At 35.9% G+C, this 27,506-nt stretch overlaps 1 protein-coding gene across 1 annotated transcript in view; it reads left to right on the top strand.

The window, feature by feature from the left end:
- The window catches only part of LOC131856953 (uncharacterized), a 50,917-nt gene extending 25,127 nt beyond the window's left edge, over positions 1-25,790 (top strand). The window contains exons 2-4 of the mRNA XM_059208920.1: positions 23,433-23,847; positions 24,283-24,680; positions 25,536-25,790. Coding sequence (XP_059064903.1) covers positions 23,433-23,847; positions 24,283-24,680; positions 25,536-25,790 — 1,068 coding nt within the window. The remainder of the gene's footprint in view (positions 1-23,432; positions 23,848-24,282; positions 24,681-25,535) is intronic.
- The last annotated feature ends 1,716 nt before the right edge of the window (positions 25,791-27,506 follow it).

Here is a 27,506-nt window from a genome sequence, read left to right as displayed (position 1 = left end):
ATCTCTTAACCGAGTGCATACTTCATTGTATGTTTGTAAATCCTCTAACAAGGTGGACCTAGCAGTCCAAAATTTGCTTCTAACAGGGCAGATCATCAGAAGTGATCATTGTAAGCCTTAACCAGCCAACTTTTACTGCAGTACCAAAGTTTTGTGGGTACCATCCCCACCCCAGTTTTACTTTCTATTTGAAAGGTTTCTGGGTCACCAAATCTTTGTGTTAAGTGTTATGAATGATTATACTTTCATGCATACAGTAGATTAAATGAATGAATGGTTTAATATATACAAGTGCAGAAATGAGTTAAAAAGTTTAAGTGTTACTGATTCACCCCTCCCCTCTCAGTAACTTGGTTAGTCCTGAATATTTTCAACATGCCCAAGAGGCCCATTGGAATGGCACCTTTCGAGCTTGTGTATGGGGTCGGCGCAAAACTTTCTTTACATGTGGAATTATCAACAGTCAAGCTGCAGACAGTAGTGGAAGATTCTTTCTTTCAGAATGCTTTGGAGAAAAGAGTTATGTACCTGATGAAGTTGGAAGAAGAGAGGGAGGTGCTGTTGGATAGAATCACGGAGCATCAGAGTAGAGTGAAGAGGATTTTTGACATGAGGTCTCGGCCAAGAGGTTTCCTCAAAGGAAATGAAGTGTTGTTATGGGATAAAAGGAAAGAGCCAAAGGGTGCTCATGGCAAGTTTGACCCATTATGGAAAGGCCCTTTCAAAATCTGCGAAGTGGTGGGACAAAATGCTTTTAGACTCAGCTACGTCAATGGAATGGTTATGCCCTATACCTACAATGGGAAAGATCTCAAACTCTACAAATTGTAAGTCCTGTGGTTGAGAGTTTCTGTATATAGTAGCTTAGGTGTTTGTTAGTTGTGGGTCTCCTTTGAATTTTCTCTTTTTGTTTTTGGTCATGCGAAACCAGAGATTAGGAGTTCTTTGCATTTCCCTTCATAAAATACAATCTCCAGTCAGAGCCGATGTTATTGCGTTATTCATTCCTCATAACAAGAGCGAGTCATCCTAATAATAAAATTCCATTCAGAGTCCTTCTCTTTCTTATAACACCTTGGTTCAAGCCCTTAGTACATTTGTAAATCGTCTTTCAATCAAAAAGGTCAAGTTTTAGTAATTGTTTGAACTCTGTGAACATGTTGAACTATCTTGAACCGGGTCCAACAGGTTCATTTAGGTTCCATAGGTTCCTAGGTGTTCAGGAAGGTTTTCATACTAACATTTTCTTCAAGTGTCTTGCAGTGGCTCTTTTAAAGTTTCTTGTTTAGTAATGTGTTACTTCATTTCTCTCCGGGCGTTGAACTCATTGAACCAAGTTCAAGAGGTTCAAACGTGTTCAACATGTTCAATATAGCACAAATGGTCAGTAGCTTGGCATAATTAATTTTCTCAGCAAAGATTTTCCTTGAGCGCGACGTACATCTTGAACTATCTAAATGCCAATGAAGTCTGTTCAGGATGTTCATATGTGTTGAAGTTGGTGGGTCCCGCGGGTTAAATGATTTGATGCTGCATTTATTGCCAAATATGCGGAAGGTGAACCATGTCTTCAATGACGTCAATCCTTGGCTTTTCGAAGTAAGTAATCATTTTGAGAACTGGCGGTTACTTCAAAAATGCCACCATGCATTCAATGCATGCGTACGAGGTCTAATCCACAAACTTAACACACTCAGACTGATAATTAGAATTATTGCATTCAATGGTTCCACATCATTGCCCTCACTATAAGGTATAAAGGATTATTAGTGCTCTGACTTCATTCCTCGCTACTGCAGTTTTGTTTTTCCTAGATAGGAGTCTTGTTTGCTGCTAGTCGTCGTCTAGTTGTTCAACTGTGAAGGTGAGTCCTTTTCTTGTTCTCTCCAGTAGTTTTTACTTGCATTTTCTCTCTCATAGAAAGGTTTGCGGCAACCAATTAAGGCATATTGCTTTGAATTATGAAGTCCACACTGCATTTGTTCGGGAATTTTTTTAGCCTCGCATGTACTGAACCCATAGTTAGCGATACTGACCTTAAAGGGGAAAATCTTGAGGTTTTAAAAGAGAGGGTGTTCAAGGGAATTGACAAATCTTTTGGTGTGGAGATTTTGAGTAGCGGTCTCATAGAAGCAGTAGCTTTTCCCCTAGCCATTCCTTTCCCAAAATTGATTCGGGAATGTATCGCTAGATACAACCGAGTCTTTGAGACCATTAGGAGAGACAATGGTGAAACCCTTCTGGCCATAAATCATGAAGTAATTTCCTCCATCTTCAAGATACCTAATTACCAGTTCTCCAACTTTTCCCCTGCTCAGTCAATCACAGAGTTCAACACGGACAGAACCGGACATCGTAATAACGTAGAAAAATTCTGGTTGAAGGTCCCTCAAAGAGGTGGTTCCAGGTTACCCAAGAATCCTAATAAGAATCACATGTTGCCTCACATTCAAGATGTTATTCTTTTGTTGCACTGGGCCAGAGGGTCTGCTGAAGCTTACAGCTTCGACGACTGGATTTATTGCTATGCATAGCTAGTTTTGGAAGGGAAGCAGTATCTTGATTGGGCTGAATTGATTGCTGATTCAATGAGAGAACAACTGAGTATGGCTAAACAGTTCAAGCAAAACTTATTTATGTCTCCATATCTCTTGTATTGTTTGGCATTTATTAAGGAGTTAGTTGGAATACCAAAACAACTCACTGAGGAGGATGTTCCCATGTATGAGTTCTATCCCACGCTACAAAAGGATAAGGCCTTGCAGGATTTCAGAAGGGTACACAATGCTTTTCTGGGCGACTTGTGCCATGAATTGAAGAATATGAAGGCCAAAAGGATCTCTGAGGATGCACAGACATTGATAAAGAGGTTTGGCAGTTTCTATATCCAGTTTCCATGCTTTTGTTACATAAGGATAGGCGGTTTTGAAGAGGAGCCTTTCAAGCTCCCTCATTTTTGTTCAGATTGCTTTATTTTGGCAGAGATATATAGGCAGCTGACTTCTGTAATCAAATAGGCACAACCCATGAATAAATGGGAGGGTCATTTTCCCATCCAATTGGGTGTGTTGTCCTGCAGTTCGATGTTCGACGCTTTGAGTATTGGAGCAGATCTTAGGAATTTCAACTTTTCCTTGTATTCTAAAAGGAAAGGTTTTGATAATAAGGGTTTTTCTTGAAGTCTTGGTCTAATGCCACAATTGGAAGACTTCTAGGAAGACTGTAGCGATGAGCTCAAGGTTTTCAAAAAAGAAAATATTAGGATGGTGTTAGAACAAGTTGTTTCATTACAGGTAAAGTTGGACACTAAGGGGCTCGAAGACGACTATCTAGAGCTATTCAAACCAGGATACTTAGCCCATGCAAAAATTGAAATGCCTCCAATTGACTGGGATGAAGAAGAGAAAGATGATATATAGTTAAGGACCAAAGGAGTTTTGGAAAGGACCGCAGCATGGGTTGCCAGGAAGAAAGTAGTGAAATTAGGCATTATGTCTAATTTTGCGAGAAGTAATGAGGTCCCTCTACATTCACCAAAGCATCTTTCTAATGATGCTTCTATTCCTATTCATGCAGGTAAAGATAACAAGCCACCCCAGCTTAGACATAGGTCTAATTCAACTTTGGATTTCTGTACTCCTCGGCATACCCAGTCTTGACGTGCTGCTCAAAGAAAGATGGATCAAGCAAAGGATACAGGGGTGAAAGATATGATTCTTGATGCTCAAATATTTGAAGTTGAAGACTTGGATAGCGATGTTGCTAATGCCCTGGATTCTCATACGGTGACTGTGGCTATGACACCACCTTCCAAAGCGATCAAAGGAACAACCAGTTCTAATGCAACTCCTAAGTGGTTGACCACTTTGGTGAACAGAAAGCGGAATTTTCTTCCCGTGACTATTCCAATTCAACAAATGGTCATCAAGTACATAGAGAAGAGCCCCAAGCCAAAAAGGTTCAAAACCGCCGCCCACCTAGACAATGATGAAGGAACTGGAAAATGGGTCACTGAAATCGGCTCATACAAACCCAAGGATGAAAACAAGGAAGCTAGCCTCGATGATTTTGAGATCGCGAAGGTGGAACTAGGAAATATGAGTAGAGACTCAGACAATCATTTCTTCCATGTATCAGCAAATAAAATGCTCATGAGATTGGAGAAAGATGGGTGGCAAAAGAGAGAGCTAAAGTGACACATAAATGTTCTTGCCCAGTTCATCGACAGTATTGGTTGCTTTGGGGCACTCGAATATCTCATGCTATAGAGAACTTCGACCCAACTTCGCCAGAAAATAAAAAGTTAATGAGTCAAGTTCAATGGGCCAAGAGTATTGCAGAAGCTTTGGAGAAATGGATTGAGGGAATAATCAAGGATGGGGAGAAGTATATCACCAACTCCCAGAAGTTATGTGATGAGATACAGAGTCTTATCACCGAAGTTCAAAATCAGCTTATGTCATGGGAGAAAGAGGAACACAAGTGGCATAATATCTTGCCTTTGTTCACCAAAATAGAAGAATATGGAGTTACCAGGTTTCTGATGGAACACTCAATCAAACTGGTAGCGGATGAATGTCAGCTCTTTGTGCTGAAGAAAACCATAATGTGGTGGGTGCTTACCTTCAAGTCTGTGATCTCTGATGCTAAGAATTTTGTTTATGAGCTCCAGTATCTCCAGTGCAGTATAGTCAATGATAACAAGGTGGTTAACCTTTACCATGATTGGCAATTGGGAATTTGTAGGTTGAACACACAAGATGCAATCAGGGCTTTCTGGATAAACATGGAGAAAATCAAAGCCTAGGGTAATTTCACTCTAGAAGATATAACAAGGGTGGCTAGGATTGAGTCCATGACCTTCATTGGAAATGATCAGTTGTCAAAGCATGCTAAAAAGATGGTGAAGCACCGATGGAATAAGGAGGTGGTGAAGGCAAAACTCAATGCGATGAAGGTTCGGAACCAATCTATTATTCAGAAACTCACAACCACCCATGACGCCTGTGAAAGCGGAGAGGATGATGATGATGGGAAAGTGACATAATACATTGATCCAGGCCCCGTTTCCTTTATTTTTGTAATTTGTCATGTTTATGCAAAGACTTCAGGACATCTATACCAAAAATACATCTTGTTGGTTTCATAACTGTTTTGGGGGAGATCATGTTTTCAGGGAGACCTCCCCTATTCTAAAAACTATAAATTAAGGAAAGATCGATAGAATATGGGTTAGATTTGGTGACAAATTGGGTTATTTTTTGTTTTTCCTTTGTTTTTGTAAAGTTTCTTTTTTGTGGAAGGAAGAATTAGACTTTTAAATCTGGAATGGAAAAGGATTTATAGATGTATTATTTTGCCTTTGTCGCATAAGAATAGATATATACAAAGACCATACTATTTTTGGGAGAAGAAAAATTTGTGGGTTTTGAATCTGTTTAGACACATATCTTTGCATATGCTTATCTAATCAAATAATAGCAATGACCTTTCTATTGCAGAAAATTATTATTTTTCTCGTACTCCTTCCTTTGAGTGTTTGTTTTCTTTTAGAAAAGATTCATGTTTGAGAATAGATTCGGTTTCTCTTATCTGTTCGTTCCTTATTGAAATCATGGAAGTGGTGTCTGAACTTTGATTTAGTTACTTTCATCTCTTATATTGAAAAGATTGGAAAGATTATTTTTCTCAGAAATATGTGTGAAATATTGGCCTCTCATCCAAGAATGAAGTAGGCAGCCTTACATGCTTTCAGGTTGAAAGCTACTGCTCAAATAAAATTAATTAAATTATTCCTTGAATAACTGAAATATGGAGCTGTACCTATGGAAAATTCAGAGGGAAGTGGTTTATACAACACTTGCCCAACTGTTTAGTGGAACACTTATCTTTAAAAGAAGGCGACAAAGTTTAAAATTGATCATTTTAAGAAAGGACAAATCTGTTCACTAACAAATAGAAAAGCTATGAGTTCATAAGAAGAAGAAGAGAGGGAATGAATACACGCTAGATGTGTTTATCTAGGTGATCCATGAGAAGAATGATGAGAAACGGCATGAAATACTCACCCCTAGATGTTTTTATCTAGGTGATCCATGATAAGAAAGGACATAGAATACTCACCCCTATATGTTTTTATCTAGGTGATCCATGTTGGGGAGGAGAGTAAGAATAGTCTAATTGTTTTTAGCTATTTCCACTCATCCTCGTGCGTGTGTGCAAGCAATGTTTGATTTCAAGTGTATAGCACCCCGTTTAATACTTTGTTGTTTTCAAGTGTTATTCAACCTATTTAAGACATGCAATGTAAATGCAAATACCAAGGGGCGATTGTGTGTGCAAATGTGTGTGCTAATGCCAAGTGGTGAAGATACATGTCTAGTTTCAAGGACATCCTGTGTAGGACTATTGTTTTCGGTGATGTGCAACCCCATCTAAGACACATATCAAATGTTGAGTCTAGTTTCAGGTGTGAAGAATCTTGCTCTAAGAGTTTTACTCTGGGTTCGAGAATGAACACCCCATTTAAGACATGCAAAAATGATATGAAAAAATATGGTACAATATGATACAAAGGGAGTGATATGGGTGCCCCCCCCCCCCGTTAAGATGTCAACATAGCCCTATGTTGATGTCTTAAGGAAGCTAGAAACAAGGACACCATCCTTCAACAACAAAGAGATATCCTTTACGCAACAATGTCATAAATCCAATCTAGAGAGGGAATACTCTTCAAGCAAGGCTAAGATAGTTGAAAAAGATCTTTTCTCAAAAGACATCTACCTCCAAGAGGAGATATCTTGAACAAACATAACATCTTCTACCAAAAGAAGGGAAAGAGAACAAGAATTCATACCTTCCTCCCATTGCTAGGTGAAAGGGATTCTTGACGGAGGATGACACACTTTTGACCCAATATGAGGGGTAAGTTTATAATAGATCTACATCACCAAGTGAAGAAGAGGTTGTAGGCAATTACTTACACCTCTTGTATAAGAGAGAATCCTTGAGAAAACAACAAATTCACAAAAGGAATGACCCCAAATCATGAAACAATCACAACTAAACAAAGGAAAGGTGGATCCTTATAAAGGAGAGAGAGAGAGAGAGAGAGAGAGAGATCGATCATTGCCCCCCAAGTGTAAGGGAAATGAGAGGAATTAAACAATCCTCTAAGGAGAGATTAGGCTTAAGAAAATTCTCAACTTACATGAATAAATATCCAATGCAAAAAAAGACATTAGTATATGTAAAATTCAACTCAAAAGAAGAGGTAATCTTGAAAGAGATAGAGAGAGAGAGATAGAAAGAGAGAAAGAAAGATAATGTTTACCCCTAAGGAGGGATTATTCATAAGAGCCATACCATTGCAATAAAGGATATCAACACATGAAAAATGAAATCCCTAAAGGGAATAGTGATACATTAGATAGAAAGAGAGAGAGAGAAAAATCCATTCTTGCCCCCCAAGAAAGAGAACAAGGAGAATAAATACACAACTTCTAAAGAGAGGTTATTAATAAGAGATTTTTAATTTAAAACAAGGAATGAATCCTAGCCAAGGAACAATCATGTGATTTCATGAAGGGTAACCCTATGCAAGAAAGGATGTCACATTATGAATAATGCAACACAAAAGAAGAGGTAATATCTTCAAAGAGAAAGAGCAAGATACAAGAAGGATCACAAAACCTCTCTAAGGAGAGATAATTCATAAAAGATGTACCATTTCAAGAAAGGAATAGGTCCTAACCAAGGAACAAACATGTTCTCACATTAAGGATAATTCCATGCAAGAAAGGATATCAAATTATGAATAATGCAATCCATAAAAGGAAATGGTGAAAAGATAAGAGATTGGATAGAGATAAAAGAGGAGCATGTTGCTACCCCAAGATGTTTGAAGTTGAAAAATCACCACCACTAATGACAAAGAGACCCCAATTAAGTTAACTACTTATGTCATAGGGTGAGGAGAAACATGAGGGTGAAAGGAGTGCTAAAGCACTACCTTTTCACCTAGAAAGAGAGCAAGATCCGTTGAAAGACATATATGAGAACAATTGTATTGTTCTTGAACAAATTCCTTAAATGCTTTACACTTTCCAAGAGAATGAGAACCACCAAGATAAAAAAGACAATATTCATTTCCTTCTTTATGTTTATTCTTAAACTTCACAAAAGGAAAAACAACATTCTTGTCACACTTGAATTTCCAAAAGATTCTAGTAGCTAGTCTTTCTTGATCATTAATGAGTGTAGGCTTATTCTTTTGAGATTAAGGACAAGAGTTGTTATTAGAAGAAGAATGTTATTAGAAGAAGAAGGATTTTCATCCATGATTTTAACTTTATTATTATCAATAAGTTCTTTTTTTGAATTTTGAAAATTGGGACAATCATCGACATGGTGATCATGAGTTTGATGAAATGAACAAAAATGAGTTTTTGAAGTAGAAGAACTTTTACAAGAACGAGTGGCTTATTGTCTTGCAAGATGATTTTTGAAGTCTTGAGTTCTAAGGAGGTCATGTATAGGAGATTTATTATTGTTTCCTCAGCCTTCTGTGGTAACTTGTGTAGGAGGTATTTTAGGGACTCAAATTTCTTGTTCAAATTTTCCAAGTACTTTTCCTCTAAAACCTTGTTTTGATATTATGTTAAAGCCACTCCTATAAGAATATTTTAATTGAGAAGGAGAGAGAACATTATAATAAATTTATTTGAAATTTGTAGTGTAATGATGTTTAGAAGGAATGAAAGGATGAGTAGATGAAGAAGGAATATCTTGTGGAGGAGGATTTTCCTTTATTTCATCATTCATATCCTCTTTGGTAGATTGGGAAGGAAGATCCTTATCATCTAAGGCCTTATCTTTGCTTAATGTTATGCGAGGAGAGAGATCATGAATGAAATGCACAAAATCATCTTCTCTAAAAGAAAATTGATGTCTAAGATAGTCTCTTGGAGAATAAGGAGGATCTAGAGAGATGGAAACACCAATATTCTGATCTTGCCATATTTACGCAAGGGCATTTGTATGAGAAGAAGATGGAGCCATGTTTCTCTTCAATTCTTGCTCTCCATTAGAGAGATCATTGATAGGAGAATTATCTCTTTCTTAATTGACATTAGATACCCTAGGAGAGCTACAAGTATTAGGTTTCTCATTGTCATCTCTAGGATTAGGATCTACAAAAGATTTTAGGTGATTTACGTTTGAAATACATTTTCCCAAAAACATCACCATAACACAACGCACATGATAAATGAAAGCTTTGAGATCTAATTTATTAAAAGGAAGCAACTTGGAAATTCAAAGAATGCAATATGTCCAAGTGCTATGGATGAAAATAAGTAACATGAAGCGAAAGAAGCCATTATCCAACACATGATTATGATAAATGTACGTAAAAAGTAATGTAATCATATATGAAATAGAAAATAGATCAAATCCATTAATTACCATGATGAGTATTGAAATTTAAATCCAAGAATATTAATTGAAATAAATTAGGATCTTATAAATAAAACCACTTAATTTATGTAAATTTTGAAAAATGTGAAATGAAGTTTGAAAATGAGAATTTGAAAGTTGAGATTTATGAAATTGGAATTTGCAAAACAATTGAATAATGAAAATTTTTAGAAAAAAGATTATTCAATTTGTGAAAACTTATGCACCCTCCTAAGAAATTTAAATTTATAATTAGAGATTTGAAAATAACCTCTTAATTTAAACTTAAAATTACCCACTAGAAGATTTGAATTTACCCAAAAAAAATTAAATTTAAAATTAGGGCTTTGTTTAATAACCTCTTAATTTTAAAATTTAATTTTAAACTTATCCACAAGAAAATTAAAATTAAAATTAGGGCCTTATAAAAAGAATCTCTTAATTTTAAAATTTAAAATTAGATTTAGAATTGAAATTTGGAAATTGAAAAGTTGGGAAATGCACAAGATTAATTTTAAATATTATAATTAGGGTCTTTTTCATTAACCACTTAATTTTAAAATTTAAATTTGATCCAAGATTGTAAATTTGAATTTGAGTTGAAATTAACAACCAAATTTGAAGAGGAAAATTGAGCATTTGAACAACCCACAAGCTCAATTTTAAAATTTTTTAAAATTAGGGTTTTTGAAATTAACCACTTGATTTTAAAATTTAATTGTTAAATTTGACTTGAAGATGAAATTTTGTATTTTGAAATAGAAGAAGTATAGGAGTTGAGAAAATACAACACCACAGGAGCCCAAATAATCTCTACAAGCTGAAAAACCTGTTACAAGGAGAAGCAATGAAGCAAATCACAGAAGGAAAGAATACACAGGAAAAATATGCTCCAAAAGATGAGAGCTTGATAATATCCAAAATGTATTGTCAATAATAATCCTTCTTCATACAATGAAAAGAAAGTACTCAACCTTTAATAGGTCAAGAAACCCTAAAAGGGAAAACCTAGGTTTGCACATAATAATTAATTAAAATAATTAATTATATGCACCTAAAGTTAGCTTAAGTGTAAAAGAGATAAAGGGAACTTAAATAATTAAACAAATAATGTTTAATTAATCAAGTAAATACTCAAATACTCTAACAAGAAGTACTCAGATCTGAAATAATTAATCCAAATTAAGCAATTCACAAGCTCAATTTTGAAATTTAAAAATTAGGGTTTTAATAAAATTAACCTCTAATTTTTTAAAATTTGCAAGGAAATCAAACTTGTAAATGACAACTTTAATTTTAAATTGCATACACTCAGATCTAAAAATAAAAATCATAATTAATGGTTTAATGAGTTGGGTTTACAGAAATGTAAAGAGGAAAATTTGATTTGGCAATTTGCAACATAGAAGGAGAAATCACCAAATCAATTTTTGCTTTGGGGGAGATTTCCTTTACATTCAAAAGAGGGGAGGAATCCACAAGATTCTCTCACAAATCAGATAAGGACTAAATACTAAGTGGATTGATTGATTATGATGAGATTTTCCCTCTTTTGTAAGTTGAAATGTCGATTTAGGGTAAAGTACCAAAATTGAAGACAAAACTGAGAAAATACTGAGCTACAGGTTTGAGATTTCGTCGTGCACCTAGACATGAGTAGAATAAGTTGATTTGGATCTACCTTGTGAAATACCTTAAAAAAGTAGGGACCATGGCGTTGCCTCTTGGTCCTCCAAAATTTTCATGTGTCAAAAATGGTTTTTTCGTCTCTGTGTGAATCTTATTTCCAGAAGTATAGCAACACACCTGTTTCTTGCACATAGAAAAGAAGGGGGAAAAGGTTGGGAATAGGGGTTCACCTAAGTCAAACCTCAGTCTGGAAATTTATACCTCTAGATCTGCAATGAATGATGATGATGCTTTGCTACTTGAATGCAATCACATATGTTGTATGAAATGGCATGAAAATGACGAAACCTTAACACACACATTCTTGCAAATAAATAATGTCATGTTGCTCCACAATGGATAGATGGAGAATATGTATCCTTGAAGAACTCTAGAGATTCTTGATGATGAATGCTTCAATGTTTGAATGCTTAATCTCTCGTGTGCTCAATACATCATGAATGTAATGGATGATCAAATGAGAGGGGAAAATCTGTTTATATACCTACCTGTCGTCAAACTTAATAATTTTTCAAAATAGGCCGACATGAAGAAGCAAGTCCCACACACATTTGAGATAAGGCCTAGGGTTTTAACTTGGCCCCAATTAGGGAGAACCAAGGTGTAGTGCCCCGGTCCTACCAGGTTTAAGGGTCCCAACAAGGCACAAAGTGAAAATATGAAGTTTGTTGCATGGTGGAGGCATAAATGAGTCTAGATCAAGCGTAAGGATGAGGACACTAAGGCGAGGGCCCCAAATACAGTCAAAATTGCAAAGGGTGCAATTTTAGGATGCTACAAGTCCAAAGTTGAAGTCTAGGAATTGCAAGGAAATCTTAAGGATGTTGAGAATTTCATTCAATCATTGAAAGAGAAACTGAATAAGTCCAAGAAAAAGAGAAAGGAACTTGTTGATCAACTTAAGCAAAAGGAAAGAAAATGCATGGAAGATGATCATCTAAATCAAGCCCTAAAGGAGAAATCAGAAGAATGTCAAAAACTTGCAAAATAAAATGTAGTCTTGAAGCTTGAGATGAAATCTATAGTGATGGGGTTGAAAAAGGCGATTTAAGGAAGGAAGAAAAGTGAAGAGAACTTTCTTAGTTATTGAAAGATAAATCTGATGAATGCTATAGACTTGATTGTGAGAATGACCAACTAAAGCTTGACCTGCAAGAATCCAAACATCATGAGGAGGAGCTTGAAAAGAAGATTATTTTTCTTAGATATGATCTTGAAGATACAAATGAGTACAAGGAGAAATTCAATATCAATTCAGCCAAACTTAATGAGATGCTTGAAAGCCAAAAATATGCAAATGATAGAAGAGGTATTGGATTTGAGAAAGGTGAAAGCTTTGGATCTGGTCAAAGCAGTCCTAAGTGAGAAAATAAGAAGTTCAAACCTAAAAGGTCTCCGATAAGGCAACCTAATTCTCAAAATTTTAATGGTAACTACTTTGTTTGCAATAGATTTGGTCATAAAGTAATTCTGTGCAAAAATAGGATAAATCATAATGGTCAATCTTTCTTCAGCCAATTTTTCAAATACAAGTATGGACATAAGTTAAATAAATGGAGAAGTATGATGAATAAATTTCCAAATAGAAGGAATGTCAAATGTTATGCAAGTGGTAGGTCTGGACATATTTATAATTAGTGATGATCTAGAGGAAATCAAGGGAATTTTAGGACTAGACAAGGAAATGTGCTATGCTACAATTGCAAAGAATCTGATCACATTGCAAGATTCTGCAGAAGCAAAAATATGAATAGGAATGCTCTGGTAGACAAGAATAAGAGTGTGTAAGAAGACAATAAAGGAAAGCAAAAGTGGATGAGATTTGTAATCAAGTGAGGAATACATGGGTTAAGAAGAGTGATTCAGATGTAGGGAATGGATCTGCACTTGAATTCGGTGTTGGAAATTCCTCCGAGAACTGAATTAAGGCCTATGTCCGAGGGGGAGTTCTCATGAAAATCTTACGCATCCCTTTTATTAGATGGTACATTAATCTAGCAGGATAGCAGATGTTGTGTTAAGGTATTGCAAATGATGTGAGATGATCTTCGAAAGAATCTGAGCAATAATGAAGATCCAAAGATGATTCTTTGTGAGTTGTCTATAAAAGTTGAGTATCTAGAAGGTTAGTGTAAAATGCATTTAATGCACCCTAAAAGTTAGGTATGCAAGTGATAAAAGGAAATATCTCACCTTCATTTGTCACTTTGCATTTGAGAGAACAAGAGGAGAGCACTCTACTTGAATATTTGTGAACAAATTGAAGCATGATCTAGATTCCCCATATGAAACACTAATCCGAGTAAGAAAATATTTTCTTTGTAAAACTTTTTGATTCAAGATTTCTGAGATGGATACTTCATTACTTGTTAATATCACTGAGAGATCACAACCCAATTTCAAGAAACATCCATTTATTTCTATCGAAGATGATCCAAAAAGTGCATTTTCATCGATTTCATATGATGTTCTACATATCAAGGACATTAGGGTTTATACTCATTTCAACACTAATTTCAACCTCGAGGAGTTGGGGAGTTCTCAATTGTTAAATCTTTAAGTAATAAGCACTTGATTGATGAGAATTTCAAGCTAAAACTAGAATTCAAAGTGTTGGAGGAATAGATTTTTGTGCAGTTTGTCAAATTCCTATTGCTCGATGAACACGAGTGAGTCCGGTATGTGTTCAATAGGATGCATGATGAGCTTATGTGTGTAATGGTGGAAAAATTATGAATGATAGATCAAGAAGGAAACTACCCTCCCTCAAAGAGAGATGAGAGTTTTGCTATTGATTATACTTCAACACTTTTCACCATGTTACATTAGAAAGAGGAGAGGATAATTCACTAGATTCAATCAATCCACATGAAGATGGTAGATTGAATTCTGAATGAATTTGGAATGTTAAGTTGACCCCCTCTTCCTTGTTGGAAATCGAAAGGAAGTTCATTGAATTATGTAATGCAAAAGTGATAAAGAATTGATAACAACTTGAGATCAGAATATGGGATGAAGTTGTGCACCCGAATCTAGTAGTAAAATGTCGAGATGAAGTCTCCATGTGAATTTAAGGAAAAGTTTCTTGGACTGTGGTGAGAATGTACACAGTCCTCTGAAAACCCCACGAAATGAAAAGGGTTTTTCCGCCTCTGCAAATGAAGTCTTAATCCAAAAGTACAGCTGCGCACCTATAACCTACACACACAAAAGAGAGGAAAATGGGTTGGTATTGGGGGCATGCCTTTAGGTTGAACCCCAATTTTTGAATTAACCAAGTAATGAAAGAAAGTACTTGCAAGTAGATGTAATTGAAAGACTAGATTGTAAATCACCTCAAGGGAGGTTGCAATAGCAATGTTGATACAGATGTTTGTGTGGAATTGAATGTTGGAATCAATCTCCTCTTCAATGGTTGAATCCTTGACTTGAATGCAACACCTAGCCATGAAGGGAGACTTGAGAATGCTTGAATGCTCTTGAATGCTCGATCACTTGTGAATTTTTGACTCATCCAACTTATTGAACTTCACTTATGGAACTTATGAAAATGAGAGGATGAATGCCCCTTAAATACATGTTAGTGGGTCTAATTTTCTTCACAGGTCAACATCAGGGGAGTTTCACGCCTGATGCATAACCAACAATGCAACCCTAGGAAGGGTCCTGCCCCAAAATAGGGAAAGGACAGGGGTGCCATGCCCCTGTAATGGGAGGACAAGGGTACCATGCCCCTCTCCTGGTAGGACAAGGGTGCCACGCCCCTTTATCCTAGAGGACAAGGGTGCCACACCCTATCCAAGAGGGGATAGTGGTGCCACATCCCTATCCTACCACTTTCTCAAGGGCAGAGTGTGGATGGGGTGATGTGGAGGTCAAGGAAGAAGTTGCTTCTACAAGCTGAGCAATCTTCGATCTCTAATCAGGCTAGAGGATAAGAACTTGCATGCGTGAGGACCCTAATGCAGTCAAAAAATTCTAGGGCCATAATTTTATGACACTACTTTTAGCCCCCACTTTAGCAAGAGTATAAGTGTACACCAATACTACCAATAAAGTTCAAGGAAACAAGACTGAAAGACAGTTTACCACATCAAGGAGGCAAGATGTTCCAAGCCCCTAGTGGACTTAGGATCTTACGAATTCAATTGACAAAGTAAAAGGGAATATCAAGAAGGGGAGAACCATGACTACAGGTAGCAAAGTTCTCTTCACTATGAGTCATGAAAGCAAGGATACAAAAGATTACAAAGGCAAAAAAAAGTTCACTAAGTAATTCTAAGTATCACAAGAAGGAAAGTATGAGCGGAGTGTATGCCCCCGCATTAAAGTGATTGCATGCACCTTATCAAGAGAGATTGCTTTAAGGTAGGATACACCCAAGAGAGAGAGAGAAGGGATCACGTTATCATAAGGATTTAGCCCCCAATCGAGGTATAAATGCAAGGATAATGAACACAAAACACGAGGTAGTGTCACTTTCCTCGGGGTCAGTATGTTGTATGATAACTCATGTATATCATGTATGTATATGAATATAAAAATATTCATTCCCAAAAGAAGGACACTACCTTGGAAGAAAGGGAAGAGAGAACAATAGAAGAACAGGGATACACATAGAAGAATGGTCCCAAAAGAGAAAGAAAGGAGAGAGAGAAAGATATGCAATGCTAATATTGCTAATCTAGCACGACATCTGCCTCCCGATCTTGTTGATCACTATTTCGGTAAGGCAAGCAACATGCCAGAGGAGCGATATCAAGCACAACAGATGGAGCTATCTCAAGTTCAAAACAAGAACTATGCTCATGTTGTAAGTCACTTTGTTCAATTCGAGGAGCTAGGATTAGAGTTTGTGAAAACTCATCCAATAAATGCTTGGCCACATCAACATACTCATACTCACTATAAGAATCATTAGGAGTTGTATTACCATTATGAATAAAATTTTCACCCACTTCATCAAATTTAAGAGGAGCAAGAACATGAATAGGAGTAAAACCATCACATGTTTTATGCAACTTATGATTTGGAGATGTAGGTTGAACATCTTGCTTAGGAGAAAAGGGAATCATGTCAACTATTGGAGTCTGAGGAGATTGAGCATTTTGATGGATAGCTTCATGAGATCAAACATGGCATTTTCATTGAAATTCTCTCACACAACGATTCCATCAAGTCTTAGTAGAATGTTGAGAAGGAGGAGGAACACTTGACAAAGTAGGAATGTTTCTCTCCTTGATAGTTGAAGATTTGGGTTGAGGTCAGTTTGGTTGAACAATAGGAGAAGCAAGCCTCTTCTCTCGATAAGAGGAAGGAGGTGGAACTATGCCATAGAAAGGAGGAATATTAGGTGTAGGAAGGAGACCAGGTCTATCATGAGGAGGAGGTATAGGTCTAACCTTAGGAATAATATTGTTGTTCTCTTTAAGAGAAGGTAAATTCACATCCATAGAGGTAGGTGGACAATCTTCCTTAGGAAGGAGATTAGTTCTATCCGTGAGGGGAAAAATGTCATCTTGAAGAATAATAGGGATGTCAAGTGTTGGGGATCCAGGTTGACTTAAGGATAGTATCATTTTTATCTTCCATTTTTTATAAGATTGAAAAAGATCATCGCTCCTTGATGGAAGAGATTGAAATTGTTTATGCCAAAAGAGATCAATAGGAACACCAGTGCTTGTTCTGGATGGACAAAACAAGCTATGGTTGTGAGGAAATTTAAGACACCTATGGATTGGAGAAGCAATAGAATTCATGGAAGATAGCCAAGGATAGCCCAACTTTGGAATTGCTCAGAAGAAGGTATGATAACAAAGAAAACATCCAAGGATTTAGTATGAAATTCAACAAGAAGAGTGATAGAGACAATGGTAGGACAAGAGAAGCCATCAAATAACTTCACAAACACATTAGAAGCATCATATATTGGCTTATGCAATCATAAAGTGAAAAGATACTCTTTAGCTATGACATTAACCATGCAAGAGGGATCAATCAGGGCACCATGACAAGGGATATCCTTAACCTTTGCCACTATGTATAAAGGGCCATCGAGTGCTCTAATGATCTCACTAGGGTCAAATGTAATACAAGGATCTATAGGCATATACTATGTTTCTACCATATTAATGAAGTTTGGAGCCATAGAAGTGATTTCTTCAGAAGAGAGAGAATTAGGCATAATCTCAATAATGTTAGAGGTATGAGATGGCAAGGGATCAATGAAAATCTTAATATTTTGATTAGGAGGAGCTACTAATTTATTCCCTTTACCATTCACACCTACCACAGATATAGTATTATTATCAATCAAGTCTTGAATCTTATTTTTGAATGCAAAACATTTCTTAGTATCGTGACCAGATTGACAATAAAATTGACAAAAGGAATTGTTATCAAAATGAGGGGATGAAAGTTTGGAAGGATCAATTTTTTTTATAGGAGGGTGTTTGATAACATTTATTTGCAACAACTGAGACATAATACTATGTAAATATTCGTTCAAAGGAGTAATATGTCTTTCTCTTTGGAAGAATTTTGAAATAGAAGGCACACCTATTGTAGAATTCACACGGTTGTTGTTGATTGGATCATTGAACTTCATGAAGCTTTTAGTTGGTTTGAACTTCACAAATAGTTGTTGAACACTCTCCCCCTTATCACTCAGAGCCATAAGAGTGGATTTATCCATTTGACAAACAACTAGTTGATAATTGTGGAGTGTTGCGCACAACTGCAGAAAGGAAGTAAACTTAGAAGAAAGAAGTTTTTCCCTGATATCTTTTTGCAAATTAGAAATGAAAATTATTTGAATATCATTATCAAGTACATGAAAACAAATTTGAGCACACAAATTCTTATATCTACGAATGAAATCAATCACTTTTTCTTTAACACCTTGTTTACAATGCATTAAATCAATCAAAGTGATTTTAGGACCAATGTTGTTTTGAAGTTATTGGATGAAATAATTTGCTACTTGTTGAAAGGAAGTTATAGAATAAGAAGGAAGAGAGAAATACCATTGTAAAGACTTATCTCTTAGTGTTCTTGTAAACATTTTTGCAAGCAATGTTTGATCAGAAGAAAAATTAGTACACAAGGTTTGAAATTTTTTGACATGCATAAGAGGATCACCTTTTCCATTATAGAGTTCCAATTGAGGGATCTCAACATGTTTCGGTGGCATGGATTTAACAATATCAAGAGAAAGTGGGCTCACAACATCAAAGGTATCAACACTAAACTTGGATTGACTCATGGAATCAATTTGTTTTTGTAAGGAAGACACGGTTTGAGCAAGATTGCTAATTGTCATCTTGGTAGAAGAATTGATGTTAGACATAGGTGATTGAGAAGGTGGTGTGATGTTATTTAAAGAAGGCATGGGCTGAAAATAAGGTGGTGGGACATTATGATAAGTAGGCATAGCTGATGATTGTGTAGGAAAAGGGACACTTAAAGGAGGATTAAAGTTGTTGAAGGAATTGCCCCCTTGTGTCACACTAATTGGTTGAGGAATAATAGGAACACTCATGGAAGATGTAGGTAAAGATGGAGGATTAAATGAAGAATAGGGATTGCCCCCATGACCAATGTTTGTAGAGATGACATTTTGAGTTTAAGTAGCCATGATGTTAGATGTCAAATTAGGAATACTAGTCATAGGAGTAGTCAAAGGAATCAAAGGATTGACTTGTGTTGAAGGTTGTGAATAAACTAGGGTTGTGGCATGATGCTTCATAGACATGACATTAGAATAAACAATATGTGCACTACCACACAATATATCAATTCCATTCTTATCACTTTGAAGCATGTGCTTAAGACCTTCAATTAAAGGAAAATCTTCACTATTAGGGAATCCTTGGGACATCCATTATCGAAAGCTATCAAATTGATTGTCCAATGTAGAAAGTTGATCTAGAGAAACCCTAGTTAAATATTATTCTTCATCATCGGATCCATCAATGAGGTGAATATGCACATGATTAGGATGGGAAGAATTAGCATGATCCTCATTAAATAAGTCACCCAAATTAGGCTCCATCTCCTCGGTAATTAAACCTTGGGAAGCCTTAATTCTAATGCTTTGTCTAATGGGGATAGGATAGGTAGGACTTGTTGGAATTTGATGATTTGGTGAACCGGTATAGATTTTCATATGATGACTATTTTGTATGTTGTCATTGATGGCAACTATGTTTCTTAAGTCATCTAAGTCCTATAGATCAACTGGATAGACTTAACCGGTAAAGCAAAGACAATTTTATTTGAATAAGTACTTAGGACTTCAACCGGTAAAATGACTAATAGAGTCTCACACTGACAACCGGTACATGAAATCTAAGAAGGATGAAAGAATGCGGTTTTGCAGCAACATAGATGACTAGCAATTGAAGATAACTTCATGACCACATGAGAAAATTTGATTAGATGAATGATATTTGATCAAAAAGGCAGAGATCAAGAAACACAATTAACCGGTAGTGATGAAAATCACTCAGATTGGTTAAACAGAATAGAATTGGATTTGTTATGTCGGTGACCGATATAACTAAAGTGTACAATGCAAGATTGTCTAGATGTATTGAACCTAGGGAATTGTAATAAGTTTCTAGATGACCTTATCATAATTTTAATTGTGTGATGAGGTATGAAATGATATATATACATGAGCTTGTTAGTGTTATATGTGATGAGCGAATTTTGTATTTCTGATAGTGCAAAGATCGGAGGAGTTGAGAGATGAAGTCTTTGTGATGTTGTAATATTCTAAAGCGGATCTTATTAGACATAGAAGGTGTTATACTGAGATCATTTGTACTTGTTGTCTTCCTAATAGTTGCAGCAAGAAAATCCTCTTACAAGGTCAATCCTAACAGGGTACAATCAGATCCTAATAGTTCTAATCATTAAATCCTCCAACCAGGTGACACATTAGCTTGTGTTTGCAAATCCCAATTACTTGGGTAGCTCCTAATAGGGCTGGTCCTCACAGACCTTTTTGTAATCCTCTTAACTAGGCTTAGACACTTCTAATAGGGTGTGCCCCTAACTGAGTGTTGTAGACCTTAACCAGTCAGATATCTATATAGTAGTTAGTGGATCTTGGGGGTAATAACTCCCACCGTGGTTTTTCCCATTTGGGTTTTCCACGTATAAACTCTTATGTCGTGTGGTTTATACTTTATGTGGTGATTTCATACTTGGTGATATTTCTTGCATGTCTATTGAGTTTTAAGTTGGTGAAATTGATATTTAGATTTGTATTATTTTTACTATCACTAATTCACACCCCCCTCTTAGTGCCTTATAAGTTCATCAATTGGTATCAGAGCCTAACTTCCTTAAGGCTTAACTGCTTGCAAGGGATCTTTAATCCTAAGGAAAATATGGGTGAAGGAATGATCTATAGAGAGATGGCTAGAGAACTTGTTGAGGAAGTGAAGAGAACTAAGGAAAGAACAGACAAAGCAATTATTGGAGATCTCTAGCAGCAACTCTTCAGATGAGGCGAACATTGATGCACTGGTCGAGGAAGTGAAGAAACTAAATGGTGAGAAATTGAACCTAAGGAGAGAACTTGAAGCCCTTACAATCTATATGAGTCAAGAACTTGAAGCTAGGAGGGCAGGTGAAGACCAAATCAAAGAGAAAGACCATGAGATCTTTATGATCAAGCAAGAGAATACAACTTTGTATGAACATTGGCATGATGAGAAAGAAGAGAAAGAAGAAATCAAAGTAGATCTTGATATGGCAATGTCTCTTAGAGAGACTATTATGAAGCAAAATGAAGATCTTACTAAAGAGATTACAAAAGCCAATGAGAAGCTTGCAAAATTCAACAAGACTTCTACTATGCTAGATGAATATATCCAATCTCAGAGGATGAAAGGTGATACATCTAGGCTAGGATACAATACATTTGAGAAGGGAGAACCTTTCAGAACCAAAAGCGACATGCATGAAGGTAAAATTGATCCTATGGCTTAGAAGCCTACTGGTAAGGAAGCTTACAAACCTATTTGTTTTAATCGTCATAAAGCAGGACATACTGCCAATGTTTGTCAAAGTAGGTCTGATGGTAATATTGGTTATAGACCTAATACTAGATATGTACCTAGGAGATTTGAAGGATATTGTTATACATGCAACATGTATGGGCATAGATCAGTTGAATGCAGATATGGAGCAAACAATCCTACACCTCACATGAACCCAAGACCTATTGGTGACTGGAGAAGGAATTTCACTGACCGAAGGAATGCAAATTGGCAAAGACCCTATGTTAACCAGTCTAGTCCTTATGAGTTGGAAAAGAGAGTCAATGTGACTTGTTCAATCTACAAAAATTTCGGACATGTGGTAATGAACTATAGAAGAAGAACAGGGAGAGGCAATACATGACCTTGGAGAGAATCTAGAATGGTATGCTATCATTGCAAAAAACTAGGACAGATTGCAAAGTTTTGCAGAACAAAGAAGAACCAACCAATGAATCATCCTACAAATCGTAAAGGAAAGTAGAAGGTTGATATTGAAGAAACCCAAGCTGAGATGAATAAGACCTAGAAGAAGAAGAGTAATGAAAAACCATTTGAGGAATTAGATTATTCACCTAATGTGGAGAATCCCTCTCCAGAAAACTAAGTTGTTTTTACAACTTGGGGTGAGCTTATTGTCAAATCTTGAGTTGAACCCCTAGATGATGTACTGTAAGTTAAATATGCATATTTTGATACGTTCTGATGTTTTGATGTATTTTTGGATCATAACTGGTAAATATCATTGATTTTTTTCTACCGGTAATAAACTTTAGAGTTTGCTAAGGCATTTTAGGGTTTTATCAGTAAATGCATTTATTGCAGTAGTTAAAGTGCAAATAAATAGAACTTTTTGAATTCTATTTATCCCTTTGCATCTTAAGAACTTTTGGCAAAGTGAGTAGAGAAGAGATAAGTTTGTACAAGTAGCATTTAGATCATTTACCAGTATCTAAGGTGATTGAAGTAAAGTTTGATTCGGTGATCGAGTATTGAAAGTTTTTGATGGTTGGAAACCCTAGCACCAAAGAAGAGATATTTATCAGTGAATCTTACTCTTTGCTTCAAATTTTTGCATATTGTAGTATGGATACTCCGTATCTAGTTGATGTGACTGAGAGGGCAAGACCTGAATAAAAATGACATCCATACAAGTCCAAGGAAACTGACCCTATCGGTGCCCTAGCCGATGTACCAAATGGTTTTTTACATGTAGAGGATGTAAGATCCTTTTATCACTGAAAAATTGAAGACTTGGGAGTTGCAGTTATTTATGAGCAATACAGATCTCTGTGTAATGAATAGGGAAGATTGAAAGAACAGTTTAGAAGCATAACCAATAAAGGTTTTCATCATGTGATCAATTTTATTGATGATTTTGATGACATGTTGGTGAGATTTGTTTTGAGCCATATTCATGATAAGTATATGTGGTTGGACAGACCTCACAAAACCACTAAGGAAGAAATCCATGTTGTAACTGGTTTCTTCTCAACTAGTGAAGTGTCATTGCTTAGGTCTATAGCTAAGGATGATGTTGTGAAGTTAACTGGATCTAGATGGGATAAAAGAGCCATGACCGAGAATAAAATTAATGATCCTGCTATTAAATTTACATCTATGGTGACTGGCCATAAAATTTTCTATTCAAGCAGAATGAACAGTATACCGACAACAACTATTCACACTGCCTACCAGATGATTAAGAAGGATGTTGATTATGATATTTGTGAAGCAATGAGAAGTCAATTAATGTCAAATTTAGAAGCAATTAGGAAGGACTAGAAACTAAGATTCAAGTTTGGACAGCTTATCATGGGTTTATTCTTCTATTTCCAAAACTTTTTCCCCAGTATAGGTGATATTCAATGGATATCTAGCACTCCAACACTATTGCAAATAAAGAACAGTATCTAGATGATCAAAGAAAAGTTTGATGATATTATTTGGGGATATTTCAAGAGATTTCAAAAGAAAATGCATGTAAGAGAGAGAATTCTAGCTAAAGTTGTAAACAAATATGAGGATTCCATCTATTTCATGGTTGACACAGATACATGCCTGATGGAAGTTGTGATTCCAAGAACCACATGGGTAATGCCCATGGGATATGAAGTAGATAAAGATCTACTTATTACTTATGTTGATCATTTGTTAGCTCAACCAGTTGATACCATCACTGAGAGGTTTGGAACCTACAAGGAGAAATTACTGAAAGTACACTCTGAACTATAGAAACTGGTGATTGCAAAGAAAGTAAGAAAAGAGGTGCATGTCTTTGCTGAGCAAGCCAGATTTGTAAGAGAACAGATAGTTGTATCAAGAGCCAAATATGAGTCTCAACAATGTGAAACATCTTTTGTACCAACTGGTACCCCCACCGATAAGACCAGAGTAGCCAAAGAAGCTGAGAAGAACAAAGAAGAAGAAACTAAGGTGAAACTTGTTGAATCTCAAAGAGGGAAACCCTCTAAAATACAATTCCGAAAGAAAGGTAAAACTATTGAACCTCATGTTGTGCCTGCCCAAACTAGAAAAAGAAAGAAGGAGAAATCTCACAAACTGGTGACAACTATAGAGGAAACAAAATTAGAAGAAGATAAGAAAGTACTAAGGGCAAGTGCTAAGAAGCAGAAGACTACTCAAAAAGGTAAAGCAACTACAAAAATATTGACACTAGAAGATTCTTTCACTAGAATGACTAAGATTATTAAGGAGTATGGTATTTACAAAGGTTTAAACATACAGTTTATTCATTTGTCTAAAAGTCAACAAAGGGAGATTGAAGATACAGTCATCTTTAGTATAACAAGTTTAGTAGATCCCTTATTTAAATACAAGGGAAAATTCTAGATTCGTTATATAATTTGATTGATGCTAGGTGGCAAGGAGCAATTAGCCTTGATAAATAATTTATTGCTTGTACACTTACACTTGCAACCGGAAGCAACTGAAGAGGAAATTGAACAGATAAAGGTAAATTCAAAATATTTCTTCAGATTAAAGAAGAGATTAACTAGAATGTTGATAGGTGATACTAAATCAGTCCAAAAGGAGACTGAAATTTTGATAAAGAAATATTTAGGTCTCATCCCTGAAGAAGAAGAAGAAAAAGATAAAGAAGATAAGGATAATACACCTGATAAGTTAAAGGGAGAAGATTTTCTAGAGGGTGTTAAGCCTACAGATTTAGAGCCAGATAATAAGTACTTGTATGATGACCCTGTTGATACTAAGCCTATAGATATACCAGATGATGATGACACCAGTAATGCAGTTAATAATGACATAGATAATGTTCACAATACTGGAGATAATGTTGCAAACACTGCTGACAATGTAGATTTTTTTGAAGTTGATATACAAATGGATGATCCCCAAGAGAAACAACAAGATGTAAATAATGAAGGTGAGAAGGAAATTGATAAGAGCTCAAGTGAGCAACCGGTGAATGCTCAATCTGCAGGAACGCAAAATCCACTAGTAAATGTAACCATAGATACAAATGTAATGATGCTATCATGACAGCTAGAAGGATATGGTTGAGGAAAATCAAAGGCAAAGGAGGCACCGGCTACTGAACAAAGTGTGGAAATGCAACCACCACTGGTAAAGGTGCATCATTTTGAAAGTAAACTACCACCATTCACTACAACAACATAGAAGGAACAACCAAAGACAGGGAAAGAGAAACCTAAGAAGAAGTCAGAAGAGAAAAAGGATGAAGAGAAGAAAATAAAGATTGATGATGATGATGATGACTCTGTTATTATTAAAGGTCCAATGGACATGGACAATCTAAGTTCCTCTGAATTAATGGAGATTGCTACTACTATGCAATCCTAAGCACAAAAAAAGCGGTTGAAAGAGCAGAAACAAGAAGCAGAGACCATTCAAACTACTATTGAAATTTTATCAAGTCTCCTATCGGAGACTGATATAGGTAATCTACCCACCCCTATTGCAAAGCTTGGATAGTTAGTTGTTGATGTCAATGAACAACTAAAATCACTTGAAGAGGCAGCTCATGCTTTAGCAGAAAGAGATTACAAGAAGGAAAGGGGATAACAGTTAATGGTTGAGATAGATAAAGGAAAAGTGGCTCTAACGGTTAACAAAGATCTTTTGAAAATTGGAATAGAAACCAGAGGTAAAATTTTGGCCACTATATTTAAAATATCATTATTTTGTTCCAACTTAAAGTAGAAGAGAGAATATACAGAGAAGGAACTAGCAAGGATAAGTGATGCTTACATACCAGTACAAGACTCCGCAATAACTTTTGGTAAATTAGTTGATGCCTTACAACACATATTAGAAATTTATGCTTTTGAACAGGTGAAGTGGATAAGATCCTTGAAGGAGATGAAGAATCAGTTAATTCTGAAGGTTGAAATCTTACAGAGAGCATACAAGGAGTCTGAAGAAATTTTGGCTACCCCGGAGATGAGAACTGTTGATGCTATGGAGGAGTTTCCAGCTCAGATCTTGACACATGTTGAGATCACTGAGACACTATTAGAAGCATGGGACAATGACCTTAAGAAGTTAAAGTTTCATTTTAGTGATATTTTCTTGAGAATTGCATTGTAAAGACTTCAAAACTGTTATTTCTATCTATATATGCAGTTTTTTATGACAATTTTGATGTAATGAATGTAGTTTACTTTTTTATTTGGCATTGTTGTTAAAGGGGGAGTAGAATTAGTTTAACAGTCAAAATTTTGTATGTATTGATAATGGGGAGTTTATATCATGAAGTCATTTTTGTTTTGCACACTTAGTTGACAAAATTTTCCTAAGTGTTACCATCATGCCAAAGGGTGAGATTGTTGGCATTTGATTATTTCATCAACTAGTATAGATTTATGTATGATGACTATTTTGTATGTTGTCATTGATGGCAACTATGTTTCTTAAGTCATCTAAGTCCTATAGATCAACTAGCTAGACTTAACTAGTAAAGCAAAGACAATTTTATTTGAATCAGTAATTAGGACTTCAACTGGTACATGAAATCTAAGAAGGATGAAGGAATGTGGTTTTTCAGCAACGTTGATGACTAGCAGTTGAAGATAGCTTCATGGCCACACAAGAAAATTTGATTAGATGAATGAGATTTGATCAACAAGGCAGAGATCAAGAAACACAGTTAACCAGTAGTGATGAAAATCACTCAGATCAGTTAAATAGAATAGAATTGGATTTGTTATGTCGGTGACCGCCATAACTAAAGGGTACACTGAAAGATTGTCTAGATGCATTGAACCTAGGGAATTTTAACAAGGTTCTAGCCAAACTTATGATAATTTTAATTGTGTGATGAGGTATGAAAGAATATATATACATGAGCTTGTTAGTGTGATATGTGATGAGCGAATTTTGTATTTCTAATAGTGCGAAGATCATAGGAGTTGAGAGATGAAGTCTTTGTGATGTTGAAATATCAGACATAAAAGGTGTTATACTGAGATCATTTGTACTTGTTGTCTTCCTAAGAGTTGCAACAAGAAAATTCTCTTACAAGGTCAATCCTAACAGGGTGCAATCAAATCCTAACAGTTATGATCATTAAATCCTCCAACCAGGTGACACATTAGCTTGTGTTTGTAAATCCTAGTTACTTGGGTAGCTCCTAATAGGGCTGGTCCTCACAAGCCTCTTCGTAATGCTCTTAACCAGGCTTAGACACTTCTAACAGGGTGTGCCCCTAACCGGGTGGTGTAGACCTTAACCAGTCAGATCTCTATACATCAGTAAGCGGATCTTGTGGGTAATAACTCCAACCATGGTTTTTCCCATTTAGGTTTTCCATGTATAAACTCTTGTGTCGTGTGGTTTATGCTTTATGTGGTGATTGCATACTTGGTGTTATTTCTTGCATGTTTATTGAGTTTTAAGTTGGTGAAATTGATATTCAGATTTGTATTGTTTTTACTATCACTGATTCACCCCCCCTCTCAGTGCCTTATAAGTTCATCAAGACTAATTGTGGTAAAACTCATGCACTAGAGGGAAAACTTGAATTTTGAATTGTAGAACAAAGCTTACAAAATTGAGTAATGCAAAATTAAGAAAATAATGATTACACAATTTGAACTTTGTTGGAAGAAGAGGATGACACAATTTCCAAAAATGAAAGGAAATTAGAATTTTAAAATTAGGGCCAAGGGAATACCACTTAATTTTAAAATGAAGGTAGACTATAATTAACCTCTTAATTTTAGAAAAATTTCATGAAATTTGAAATGTTAAATTTTGAAGGTATTTCCAATTCTAGAGGGGTCAAAAACCGATAAAATCAGCCAA

The sequence above is a fragment of the Cryptomeria japonica genome, chromosome 7 (genome assembly GCF_030272615.1).
Source record: "Cryptomeria japonica chromosome 7, Sugi_1.0, whole genome shotgun sequence".
Classification (NCBI taxonomy): Eukaryota; Viridiplantae; Streptophyta; class Pinopsida; order Cupressales; family Cupressaceae; genus Cryptomeria; species Cryptomeria japonica.
The sequence above is the reverse complement of the archived record's forward strand: the minus strand, read 5'-3'. Positions and strand labels throughout refer to the sequence as shown.